The sequence below is a fragment of the Humulus lupulus genome, chromosome 3, assembly GCF_963169125.1.
Source record: "Humulus lupulus chromosome 3, drHumLupu1.1, whole genome shotgun sequence".
NCBI classification, from domain to species: domain Eukaryota; kingdom Viridiplantae; phylum Streptophyta; class Magnoliopsida; order Rosales; family Cannabaceae; genus Humulus; species Humulus lupulus.
Window position 1 is genome coordinate 284,792,403 of NC_084795.1, and position 14,121 is coordinate 284,806,523.

The 14,121-nt window shown below is 34.1% G+C and overlaps 1 protein-coding gene across 1 annotated transcript; it reads left to right on the forward strand.

Annotated features, from left to right (window-relative positions):
* The first annotated feature begins 8,947 nt into the window (after positions 1 to 8,947).
* LOC133824895 (uncharacterized) lies at positions 8,948 to 13,321 on the forward strand. The gene is made up of 3 exons (XM_062257914.1): positions 8,948 to 9,142; positions 9,913 to 11,867; positions 11,979 to 13,321. Exons 2-3 carry the CDS (start codon positions 9,918 to 9,920, stop codon positions 12,975 to 12,977), a joined length of 2,949 nt encoding a protein of 982 aa, XP_062113898.1. The 5' UTR covers positions 8,948 to 9,142; positions 9,913 to 9,917; the 3' UTR covers positions 12,978 to 13,321.
* Positions 13,322 to 14,121: the final 800 nt, after the last annotated feature.

A 14,121-nucleotide genomic window follows, 5' to 3' on the forward strand; every position in this document is an offset into this window, starting at 1 on the left:
GTATAAGCTGATGAATCTTGTCGCCTACGAGATAAGTCTTCCTCCCAAGTTCCTTGGCCAACAAACTCAATATCCTATCATTTCTTATGTGAAATCTGTGGATGTTCTGATCAATAAAGAAGAGGATGTTATAGTCCTAAGGGCATCAAGAGTACTTCAAAACCGCCTCAGCAGTGATGCAGATGTAGCTAAGTTATTTAACAAAATTGGGTCAGAATGCTTCAACCCACCACATGATTTATATGAGAATGCAGGAAGCAGATAGAAACTCACTGCCAGAACAAGTCTGCGATTTGGATTATCCAAGTTCGTGAAAAACATTCCTGCAGTACCTGGACTATTCCTGCTCTTTTGGCAGCTGCATTCATTCTTTTGTTGACTGTCAAAATTTGGTACGCAATTCGCTCCTGAGTTAGTGCAATGTTTTTAGCCTAGCTATAGTAAAAATATATCCCACTTTACAGACTGGCGAAAGCAACTATAGATATAGGTTTGTATGCTATATAATAAATCCTCTTTTTTAGGACAGTAATATACTAATTTGTCATGGCACTTACAAGGTTGTTTTTTTTTGTATGTCATCTCTTTTAATTTTTTTTACAATGATAAATGTCTGCTTCATATGATCTACTAAATTATGAAATTTTACTTTTTGCTTGGACAAAATTTGAACTTTTGTTGTCGGTCAAGCTATGTTTGAGTCTATTATTGATAACCATTATTTTAGTTACGGTATTTGAGATATAAATCATTTGGTAAATGTAGGAGATACTGTCTCCATCCATCATCACTTTGTATTCAAAATTTAACACCACTTAAAAAATATTACAAACCCAAACTAATATTAATTAGGTCTCGATTATAATATACCAAGGTTGATAACAATGAACAGTTAGAGAGCCAAATTGTATTGCATGATTGATATACCAAGTTCTTAAATGAAATCAAATTAGATATAAAAGAAAACACTGAAACCTACTGCTACTCAGACGAAGGTAGGCACAATAAGATAGGCTGGCTATCACAGATGTTGCGTCAAGATGATCAGAAATTTGTATCTGCTTACTATTACCTGAGAAAGTTGCCAATCGATCATGTATGTGATGCTAATCCTTTTAATGGCTTACCACAAATGGAGCGTCATCGGCTGAATGATTTAGTCATTAGGACAAAGGACCTCAAGACTCGTTTGGCAAGGGAGTTCATCAAAAAATATTTTTCCAGGGAAGATCTAGTGATGAATATACTAAAAAAAATCAAGGAAAAAAAAGGCTTTAAAACCCAGTTTTTTGATATAAATGACCTGAGGATGAACTGGTTCAAAACCTTTTCTTGGATGGGTGTACAATACTACAGATTATAGAGAGTTATGTGAGGAGTAGAAGTGGATTGGCTGTAGAGTTTGGAATTGACCATGATCAAGAAGCATTGATGGTGGAAGACTTGTTCTTGCTACAAAACCAAATCCCCTTCCAAGTCATTGTGTTGTTCTTTGAATCAATGAAAAATGAGGAACATCGTGCATACCTGAAATCGTGTATTGTTATTTTCTTTCACTTGAACAATTTCATGACACGTGAACAAAAATTCTTCAACATTTATTTGGACGAGGGTCAATGTGATAAACTTCTGCAAATACGCAATTGCGGTGCATATGTTCACCTCGTTTTCCTTCTTCACTCCTTGATCAGAGGTAATAATAAATATGACCAAGATGACAAGCTTTCTGGTTTCACATTAATGAGATCGGGAGAATATAACTTTTGCACGTGCAGCGTAGAAGAACTTAAATCAGGTGGGTTACAATTTAATCCAACCATGAACGATTCCATCTCTTTCGGTAGTAAATATTTCAATATCAGTGGATATCTTATCATTAATTGTTGATCAGAGGTATATAAGCTGATGAATCTTGCAGCGTAGAAGAACTTCCTCAATTAATTGTTGACGAAATGACGGTATATAAGCTGATGAATCTTGTCGCCTACGAGATAAGTCTTCCTCCCAAGTTCCTTGGCCAACAAACTCAATATCTTATCATTTCTTATGTGAAATTCATGGATGCTCTGATCAATAAAGAAGAGGATGTTAAAGTCCTAAGGGCATCAAGAGTACTTCAAAATCGCCTCAGCAGAGAGGTAGATGTAGCTAAGTTATTTAACAAAATGGGGTCAGAATGCTTCAACCCACCACATGGCTTATATGAGAATGTCAGGAAGCAGATAGAAACTCACTACCAGAACAAGTCTGCGATTTGGATTGTCCAAGTTCGTGAAAAATATTTATGCAATACCTGGACTATTGCTGCTCTTTTGGCAGCTGAATTCATTCTTTTGTTGACTATCAAAATTTGGTACACAATTCTCTCCTGAGTTACTGCAATATTTTTAGCCTAGCTATAGTAAAAAAATATCCAACTTTATAGACTGGTGAAAGCAACTATAGATATAGGTTCGTATGTTATATAATAAATCCTCTTTTTTAGGATAGTAATATACTAATTTGTCATGGCACTTACAAGGTTGATTTTTTTTAGTATGTGATCTCTTTTAATTTTTTTTACAATGATAAATATTTGCTTCATACGATCTACTAAATTATGACATTTTGTTTTTTGTTTGGACAAAATTTGGACTTTTGATGTCGGTCGGGCTATGTTTGAGTCTATTATTGATAACCATTATTTTAGTTATGGTATTTGAGATATAAATCATTTGGTAAATGTAGGAGATACTGTCTCAATCCATGATCACTTTGTATTCAAAATTTAACACCACTTTAAAATAAATTACAAACTCAAACTAATATTAATTAGGTCTCGATTATAATATACCAAGGCTGATATCAATGAACAGTTAGAGAGCCAAATTGTATTGCATGATTCATATACCAAGTTCTTAAATGAAATAAAATTGGATATAAAAGAAGATACTGAAACGTGCTACTACTCAGAGGAAGGTAGGCATAATAAGGTAGGCTGGCTACCACAGATGTTGCGTCGAGATGATCAGAAATTTGTATCTACTTACTGTTACCCGAGAGAGTTGCCAATCGATCTTGTATGTGATGTTAATCCTTTTAATGGCTTACCACAAATGGAGCATCATCGGCTGAATGATTTAGTCATTAGGACAAAGGACCTCAAGACTCGTTTGGCAAGGGAGTTCATCAAAAAATATTTTTCCAGAGAAGATCTAGTGATGAATATACTAAAAAAAATCAAGGAAAAAAAGGCTTAAAAACCCAATTTTTTGATGTAAATGTTCCTGAGGATGAAATGGTTCAAAACCTTTTCTTGGATGCGTGTACAATACTACAGATTATAGAGAGTTATGTGAGGAGTAGAGGTGGATTGGTAGTAGAGTTTGGAATTGACCGTGATCAATAAGCATTGATGGTGGAAGACTTGTTCTTGCTACAAAACCAAATCCCCTTCCAAGTCATTCTGTTGTTCTTTGAATCAATGGAAAATGAGGAACATCGTGCATACCTGAAATCGTGTATTGTTGTTTTCCTTCACTTGAACAATTTCATGACACGCGAACAAAAATTCTTCAACATCTATTTGGACGAGGGTCAATGTGATAAACTTATGCAAATACACAATTGCGGTGCAAATGTTCACCTTCTTTTCCTTCTTCACTCCTTGATTAGAGATAATAATAAATATGACCAGGATGACAAGCTTTCTGGTTTCACATTAATGAGATCGGGAGAATATAACTTTCGCATGCGTAGCATAGAAGAAGTTAAATTAGCTGGGTTACAATTTAAGCCAACCATGAACGGTTCCATCTCTTTCGGTAGTAAATGTTTTAATATCAATGTATATCTTAAACTTCCTCAATTAATTGTTGACGAAAGGACGGTGTATAAGCTGATGAATCTTGTCTCCTACGAGATAAGTCTTCTCCCAAGTTACAGGAAGCAACCATAGTGACGTGGGGCGTTACAGTTATGTGAGTAGTAGAGGAGGATTGTTAGTAGAGTTTGGAATTGACCGTGATCAAGAAGCATTGATGGTGGAAGACTTGTTCTTGCTACAAAACCAAATCCCCTTCCAAGTCATTGTGTTGTTCTTTGAATCAATGAAAAATGAGGAACATCGTGCATACATGAAATCGTGTATTTTTGTTTTCCTTCACTTGAAAAATTTCATGACATGTGAACAAAAATTCTTCAACAACTATTTGGACGAGGATCAATGTGATAAACTTCTACAAATATGCAATTGCAGTGCACATGTTCCCCTTCTTTTCCTTCTTCACTCCTTGATTAGAGATAATAATAAATATGACCAAGATGACAAGTTTCTGGTTTCACATTAATGAGATCGGGAGAACATAACTTTTGCATGTGCAGCGTAGAAGAACATAAATCAGCTGGGTTACAATTTAAGCCAACCATGAACGGTTCCATCTCTTTCAGTAGTAAGTATTTTAATATCAGTGTATATCTTAAACTTCCAGAATTAATTGTTGACGAAAGGACGGTGTATAAGCTGATGAATCTTGTCTCCTACGAGATAAGTCTTCTCCCAAGTTCCACGAAGCAGCCATAGAGACGTGGGGCGTTACAGTTATGTGAGGAGTAGAGGAGGATTGTCAGTAGAGTTTGGAATTGACCATGATCAAGAAGCATTGATGGTGGAAGACTTGTTCTTGCTACAAAACCAAATCCCCGTCCAAGTCATTGTGTTGTTCTTTGAATCAATGAAAAATGAGGAACATCGTGCATACCTGAAATCGTGTATTGTTGTTTTCCTTCACTTGAAAAATTCATGACATGTGACCAAAAAATTCTTCAACAACTATTTGGACGAGGATCAATGTGATAAACTTCTACAAATACGCAATTGCGGTGCTCATGTTCACCTTCTTTTCCTTCTTCACTCATTGATTACAGATAATAATAAATATGACCAAGATAGCAAGCTTTCTGGTTTCACAATCATGAGATCGGGAGAATATAACTTTTGCATACGCAGTGTAGAAGAACTTAAATCAGCTGGGTTACAATTTAAGCCAACCATGAAAAGTTCCATCTCTTTCGATAGTAAATGTTTTAATATTAGTAGATATCTTAAACTTCCTCAATTAATTGTTGACAAAATGACGGTGTATAAGCTGATGAATCTTGTAGCCTACGAGATAAGTCTTCTCCTAAGTTCCAGGAAGCAGCCATAGTGACGTGGGACATTACAGTTATGTGAGGAGTAGAGGAGGATTGGCAGTAGAGTTTGGAATTGACCGTGATCAAGAAGCATTGATGGTGGAAGACTTGTTCTTGCTACAAAACCAAATCCCTGTCCAAGTCATTGTATTGTTCTTCGAATCAATGAAAAATGAGGAACATTGTTCGTACCTGAAATGGTGTATTGTTGTTCTCCTTCACTTGAGAAATTTCATGACACATGAACAAAAATTCTACAACAACTATTTGGACGAGGATCAATGTGATAAACTTCTGCAAATACGCAATTGCGGTGCTCATGTTCACCTTCTTTTCCTTCTTCACTCCTTGATTAGAGATAATAATAAATATGACCAAGATGACAACTTTCTGGTTTCACATTAATGAGATCGGGAGAATATAACTTTTGCATGGGCAGCGTAGAAGAACTTAAATCAGCTGGGTTACAATTTAAGCCAACCATGAACAGTTCCATCTCTTTCGGTGGTAAATGTTTTAATATTAGAGATATCTTAAACTTCCTCAATTAATTGTTGACGAAAGGACGGTGTATAAGCTGATGAATCTTGTCTCCTACGAGATAAGTCTTCTCCCAAGTTCCTTGGCCAACAAACTCAATATCCTATCATTTCTAATGTGAAATTCATAGATGTTCTCATCAATAAAGAAGAGGATGTTAAAGTCCAAAGGGCATCAAGAGTACTTCAAAACTGCCTTAGCAATGATGCAGATGTAGCTAAGCTATTTAACAAATTAAATGGGGTAAGAATTCTTCAACCCACCACAAGACTTATATCAGAATGTCTGGAAGCAAGTAGAAACTCACTGCCAGAACAAGTCTGCGATTTGGATTGTCCAAGTACGTGACAAACATTTCTGCAGTACTTGGACTATTGCTGCTCTCTTGGCAGCTGCATTCATTCTTTTGTTGACTGTCAAAATTTGGTACGCAATTCGCTTCCGAGTTAGTGCAATGTTTTTAGCCTAGCTATAGTAAAAAATATCATACTTTCTAGACCGACGAAAGCAACTATAGATATAGGCTCGTATGTTATATAATAAATCCTCTTTGTTAGGACAGTAATATACTAATTTTGTCATGGCACTTACAATGTTGATATTTTTTAGTACGTGATCTCTTTTAATTTTTTTTACAATGATAAATATTTGCTTCATATGATCTATTGAATTATGACATTTTATTTTTTGTTCAAACAAAATTTGGACTTTTGTTGTTGGTCGGGCTATTTTTGATTCTATTATTGATAAACATTATTTTAGTTATGGTATTTGATATATAAATCATTTGATAAATGTAGAAGATATTGTCTCCATCCATAATTACTTTATATTCAACATTTAACACCACTTTAAAAAATATTACAAACCCAAACTAATATTAATTAGTTCTCCATTATATGTGATGCTAAATATGTTGAACTATACAATGTGATAATAATTTATATGTATTCACTCATGTACAAAATTAAAATAGAAAATTTGAGTTTATATGCACACCTAAATAAAATATGCAATCTATTATTTTGATTCTAATGTTTTTTGTTTTAGAAGATGCCCTTTGCACGTGTTGTACCTTATTTTTTGCATTTATTATTCTCTCTCCGAGTTCCCTCTCACCAAAATAGCTACTAGAAAATGGACTTTACAGTTACAACCATCACCAAAATGTCGATGGTTGTATGTTATTAAAAGTATAGATGTGCATATTCTATTGAAATGTAGGTTTGTTTTATTTATATAATTTTTTAATTATATTTATTAAATTTATATTATTCTTAAATAAATAATATTATATATAAAATAATGATTATGTTTGATTGTTTTAATATTTATATATATATAATATGAGGACAATTTTTTTGTAGGGGCTTTGCTTTAAGTTCTACCAGTGAGACTCTCAGTGTTCTCGACTTTTGAACAGTTTTCGGAGTGATTTTTTAATGACCGTGTATATTGTAGCTATTTAAAGCATCGGCGCGATTTTTAGAAAATTTTAAATAATTTACAGTATCGAAAACTAGGTTCAAACATGTTGTTGTACGCAACACGCGTGACTAATTTTTTTTAGCACGTGGAAAACAATATGTTTGAACCTAGTTTTTGGTACTGTAAACTATTAAGAATTTTCTGAAAATTTGCAGGATGCTCTAAACAACTACAATATACATGGTCATTAAAAAAAATTGCGCCGAAAATTGTTCACGAGTCGAGAACATTGAAGAACTCCACCGGTAGGGCTTAAGGTGAAGCCCCTATAAGAGAATTCCCCTATAATATAATAACCCTTTAAACCTAAATGATATTTTTTAAATAAAAATTATGATTAGGTATTATATATTATTAGTATAATGATATTTTATAATATTTAAATTTATATTATAATATAAGTTAAATATCTAGTATTGTATATTAATATGATTTAAATATACATTTAAATTTATATTAATATAATTATTAAATATCTAGTAATGTATCTATAATATTTGAATTTGAATTTATATTAATGTAATTATTATATATGTAATTTTATATTAAATATTATTATAATAATAATATTTTATAGTACTCGAATTTATATATTAATATAATTAATAAATATCTATTTTAGTTAGTTTTAAAGGAATATTCCGTTAAATATTTAAAATATTTTGTTAAACATTTAGAATATTTTATTAAAGTTAAAAAAACACACTGTTAAAATCAAAACTTCTGTTATTTACACACCGTTAAATTATATATTTTTCTTTATCCAAGATTGACCTGATAGTTTAAAGCTAGAGCAGTTACAATAATTAAGTTAAAGGAAAAATTGAGTTTATATGCATAATGGAGGGGCTTAATTAAAAAAAAAAATATTCGGTACACATCATTATTTGATACTAATATTTCCCATTTTTTCAAAAATGCTCACACCATTGTTCCTCTAATCTCTCTCTCCTCCTTTTTCCTTGTGGCGATGAGCAACCACCATCACCACCCACTATCATCCATTTTTTTTTTTAGTTTTCCCTTTCATTTTTTTTATCATTCGACTCCATGAAGTAAATTTATCTCTTCGTCCTTGTCCGAGACTGACCTGATAAATCAATAGTCTAAAGCTGGAGCAGCTCCAATAGTTAAGTTAAAGAAAAATTTGAGTTTATATGCATAATGGAGGGGCTTAATTAAAAAAAAAAACACCATATATGATGTGCATATCATTATTTGATGCTAATATTTCTCATTTTTCAAAAATACTTGTACCATTGTTCTTCTCATCTCTCTCTCTCTCCTCTTTTTCCCCATGACAACAGGCAGCCACCATCACCACCCACTCTCATGGCGACGGGCAACCACCATCACCATCCACTCTCATCTATTTTTTTTCTTAGTTTTCCCTTAATTTTTTTTATCATTCGGCTCCATGAAGTAAATTTCTGTTTTCGTCCCTGTTCTAGACTGTCTCGATAAATCAATAGTCTAAAGCTAAAGCTGGAGCAGTGCCAATAGTTAAGTTACTAAAATTAGTATTGCTTGTAAGATTGTATTATTATTTGTCACATTTTTTTTTAAATCATGTTTCTTTTAAAAAATAATAAATATGACCACAATTTTGAAATTATTATTATGTTAAAAGAAAAGGAAAAAGGCCCATAGTGAAATTAGTATTGGGCTTTAGTTTTTGGGCTTTTTCAAAGAAAGTAGGGAGGTGAAGGATTTAGGAAAGAAAACTGGTGGTGATATTTGGTATTTTATACCAAATTTCTGAAAAGAACGAAAAAAACCCTAAACTCTCACTCTTCTTTTCGTTTTCACACAATTCTCTCTCTTTCTCTCGCCGATGAGGCCACTGCTCCAAGCCTCACTCCTCTAAAGCTTCCTTTTACTCATTCCACAACGACGCCGTTTAACCGGATTTCCTTCTCTCTCTCACCTTCCTTCCTCCCAGGTCTCTCTCTGGAATTTTATGTGTATTTATCGATTTCTGCATTGAATTATTGTGCTTTTGTTTCATTTTATAGCTTATCATGGTTTTCAATACTTTCTCAATTATTATTCTGTTCTCCACTTTTAAAGATTTAAACTTTACATGTTCACAAAATCACATGACATGTCTGTGTATTTTTCAAGATTTTGTTTTTTCCCCCTCGAGGGAGAAAGTACTTTGTATGAGTTGGTACAGGCTAGCTAGTGTTGACTCTGGATTAAATATAAATATTGAACATTACTATTCAACTATTTTATTTTATTTTTGGTAAAGAAAAAAAATTAATTAATTATGATGTAATGATAGTAATGAGGGAGACCTGATCCAAAATAATTGACAACATTATGGTCTGGAAGTAACCCTTTTTTATAGATTTATGGTTGAGCTCTTTCTCTTTTTCTTTCTTGCCCTTATGTTTTTATTAGTTAACACCCATAACCCATTTGAAAAATGTCAACTTTTTTTACATATTTGTGATTTTCTTTAACTTTATATGTCAGGACTAAGCTCCTTTGATCCTTACAATGTAATGGGTGATATGTATAAAAGATAAAAGATGACATCAAAAGTAATTATCTTTTGGTTTTTTTATTGCATTTGATTTGAATGTGTCTGGCTTGTTATGCATTGGTCTGGTGGTTTTGTTTCTATGGAAAACACAACTGTCAATAGTGATTTGATATGGTTGATTGCAAATGATTGATGTAGTTTTTCTGGGTGTCTTTGTGCAGAAGATATGACAACTATTAATGTTTTTGTGAACTATGATGGGCATTGGGATGATAAGAAATGCTACGTTGACTTCAAGATGACGGGTATATTAGTGCCCAAGGAAACTACATATAAAAGACTGACGGGATTGTTGTTCAAAGAGTTGAATATCAAGCCTTCAGAACATTCCATAACTGTTCAATATCAAGTGAGTCCAGGTTCTCCACCCATCACCATATTGACTGACAGCGGTGTCTTGTTTTACTTGGCGTTGAAAAAGAAGGATCCTGTACTTACTGGCTTCCCATTGTGCATCACCATTGAGGATAAACGATTGGCTCTCAATAACCAAGCAGTGCCAATTAATCAAGTTCAAGCAGCTGAACAACGAAGTGAAACAGCGAACGGAGAAGAACATGATGAATCAAATCATTTGAACGCATTGCCCACTCCAACGAACAGTGATAATCACACATCAGATAATCACATATTTGATGATGTTTATGATTCTCCAATGGAGGTGGAAACAATCGAACCAGCCGACTATGTTGACCGATCTATTCTCACTCGTTCACGAGCCATTGTAGAAGCAAAAGCTAGTTCTAGCAAACGACGACCCTACAAGAAGCATAAGCAAAAGCGTGATGCCGTTAGTGAATATGAAATGACAAATACTATCATATCAGAGTACCATTATTCAGAGATTGCAGTTAAGCAGCTGTATAAAAACAAGGATGTGTTGAAGAAGGTGGTTAGTATGTTTGCTATAAGAAACAATTTTCAGTATAAAGTCAGGAGATCAGACAAGAGGTTTTTTTTGGTTACTTGCTTGGATCAAACTTGCAAGTGGCTCCTTCGGGCATCAAAGTTTTTGAAAACTGACATGTTTATTGTGAGAAAATATGTTCCTACGCACACATGCTCTTTGGATGTTAAAGGGGATCATCGCCAAGCTAGTAGTCGAGTAATCGGTGAATGCATCAAGTCCAAGTATAAGTTGTTGGGAGAAACATCTTATTCACCATATGACATCATAAGAGATATGAAAGATGAATATGGTGTTTCAATTAGTTATGAGAAGGCCTGGAGAGCTCGAGAATGTGCCTTGGACATGATAAGGGGAGCCCCAGAAGAATCATATGAAAACATTCTTTCTTATCTGTACACGTTGAAGAATAAGAATCTGGGATCGGTAACTCACCTTGGTACAGATAATGATAATCATTTTAAGTATTTGTTCATGGCTTTGGGAGCATCAGTTAATGGATGGCCTCATTGTCGACCTGTTATTGTGGTTGATGAAACATTCCTAAAGGCTAAGCATAGTCGCATCTTGTTTACAGCGTGTGCTAAAGATGCCAACGACAAGATTTTCCCTTTGGCTTTTGGCATTAGTGATTTTGATAATGATGCATCATGGGATTGGTTTTTAACAAAGTTAAGAGATGCATACGGTGACCGTGATGGGTTGTGCATCATATCCGACCAACAAAGTAATATCTGTGCGTCAGTTAAAAAAGTTTACCCGAATGCTAAACATGGGTTTTGCATGACTCATGTTCTTAATAATCTGAAGACCAAGTTCAAATCTTGTGGTAAAGAAATTGTTCCTACTTTTATTGCTGCTGCTAGATCGTACATTAAAGATGACTTTGAGTACTACATGAAACAGCTTGACAACATTGATGTTGGTATTCGTCCTTATCTAGCTGAAATAGGACATGAAAAGTGGTCGCGTGCGTTTTTCACTGGTGGGAGATATTCAATAATGACTGCTAACATTGCCGAGTCAATGAATATTGTGGATGGTTCAGCTAGAGAAATGCCTGTGGCGACTTTGGTTGAGTGGCTAATTACTTGGATGGACAGATGGTTTACGGAAAAGAGACACGAAGCTGAATCAACAGTCACAGTACTTGCAGCAGCTACAGAGAAGGTCTTGCGGGAAAATCAGGTTGCAGCCTTGCCTTTGGTGGTATGTCTTCCCACTTATGATCTCTTTTATTTTATTTTTTTCTTTCAGGTTACCAAGTAATAATCAGATACGTTACATGAACCAGATTGTTTGATTTGTATTGCTTTGCAGGTTTTGCCAATAGATTCAAACTTATCACGAGTGTATGATGGTGATAATCTTTTTGTTGTGAATTTAGATGAGAAAATATGCTCATGTCGTCGATTTAACCTAGATCAAATTCCTTGTCGACATGCTTTGGCGGTTTTAGCGAAAAAAAGGTTGAACCCTTATGCATATTGCTCACGCTACTATAAGAAGGAAGAATTACTTGCAACTTACCAGGAAGAAATTAACCTTCTTGGGAATCCTCGAACTTGGAGTATTCCGGATGATGTTAAGTTGACAGAAGTCTTACCTCCAATTTCAACCGAGAAGTCTAGCAGACTAAAACGAAAGAGATTATCTTTTAGTGGAGAACACAACTCTCAAAGTAAGTGTGGTAGGTGCGGACAGCCTGGGCATAACCGAAAAACATGCAAAGCTCTCGCCATTCAACCATCATCCTCACTGGTAAGAAGATCAACTCGGTTATCAGGAAGGATTACATCTGATGAAGTTGCTGATGAGAACCCATCTGATGAAGTGGCCGATGAAATCCAATCTGATGAAGCTGCAAATGAAGTCCCATCTGATGATGCTGCCTATGAAAATGAAGTAGTGAAACAATTAACATTTGATGAAGCTGCCAATGAAAGTGAAGTCGTGAAACAATTAACGTTTGATGAAGCTGCCAATGAAAGTGAAGTTGTCCAAGAAAAACCATCTGATGAAGTTGCCAATGGAAGTGAAGCTGCCAAAGAAAATGAATTTGCCCAAGAAATACCATCTGATAAAGTTGCCAATGGTAATGAAGTTGCCCAAGAAATACCATCTGATGAAGTTGCCAATGGTAATGAAGTTGCCAATGAATTTCCATCTAATGAAATTAAGATTGAAATGCCATCTGTACCATCTGATGAAGTCGCCAAAGAAATACCATCTGACGAAGTCGCCAAAGAAATACCATCTGATGAAGTTGCCAATGAAATACCATCTGATCAAGTTGCCCAAGAAGTACCATCTGCCTAATAAACATATTAAGTTTTTTTTTTTTTTTTAATTGTTTTACTCAGTACTTAAGTAGGATTGTCATGGTTTGTTTCGTTATGTTTTGTTTGTATAGTTCGATTGAGAACTTTTCTTATTTGTTAGAAGGATTGTTTTCGTAGGATTTTCGTCTATGTTTAATTAAGAATCATGGCATGTTATTCTAGACAAATAGTGTGAAGGAAACTGAGAATAACACATTGCTTAAACTGAGTCCTCCATCAAGGTAACCTCCTTCATCAGCAGGTACATAATCTGTTCTTTGACCATCTTAAAATAACATCTTTTTTACATTGTTGTTTTTGTAATGAATTATAATTGGTTGAGTTTGCTGTGTTCTCCTCATATAGATCTGGTGATCTACATTTTTGCAGTGATTTGTCTTAATTTGGTGGTTGGTTGTTGCCATCAGCATATAGTGTTAGTTCTCCATATCGTGAGAAAGAGAAAGAGAAAGATTTGCACATGTTGATTTGTAATCAGCAGAGGTGCTTGAATTATGGAACTTGTGCTGATTTTTCTTGTTTATAAATGTTTCTTAGTCTTTTTTTGTTTCAATCGAATCCAAAATAGTAAAACCAGTAACTAACTGTTCATGCTTATGGTTAGTCATTCCATTGTCAACCAACCTTGGCAATAAAAACTTATCCAACAGTAGAATTGAAAGGTTAACCCCAAAGGGTAGTAAAAAAAAACAGGTCTTTATCACCTTTTTAAGAACCTACTCTTAAAAAATCATTTAAATTGAATGATTATGTATTGATTATATAAATATAAATATATTTAATTTGTAGAGGTTAGTTTGGTTGCTCCTTTATTCAAGAAGCCAAGTCTCCAAGATATGAGTTGTGAGAAATAAGGAATATGCATATTCAAGATTTGTTGAAAGAAAGAGTAAGCTTCAATTATGTGGTGAATATGTATTATTTGGTGAGAAGGAACAGTTCCCCCGAGACAAATATAGATAAGAAAGTTGGTTAAAAATTTGTTTGATGTATACAAATCGGTAATGTAAAAAGGATTTAACATGTTAATGTTGTAATTAGTGTAGTTTTATTGATCAAAATTTAATCTCCAAATGAAATCAAGAGAAATTTATTTAAACCAATTTATCTACTTTGTTTGT

What these genes read in the sequence shown, in the direction of transcription:
- LOC133824895 (XM_062257914.1), top strand. Translation starts at nt 9,918, where the DNA reads ATGACAACTATTAATGTTTTTGTGAACTATGATGGGCATTGGGATGAT. An exon ending in TTGCAGCCTTGCCTTTGGTG is followed by an intron (nt 11,868 to 11,978) that starts GTATGTCTTCCC and finishes ATTGCTTTGCAG; the next exon opens with GTTTTGCCAATAGATTCAAA.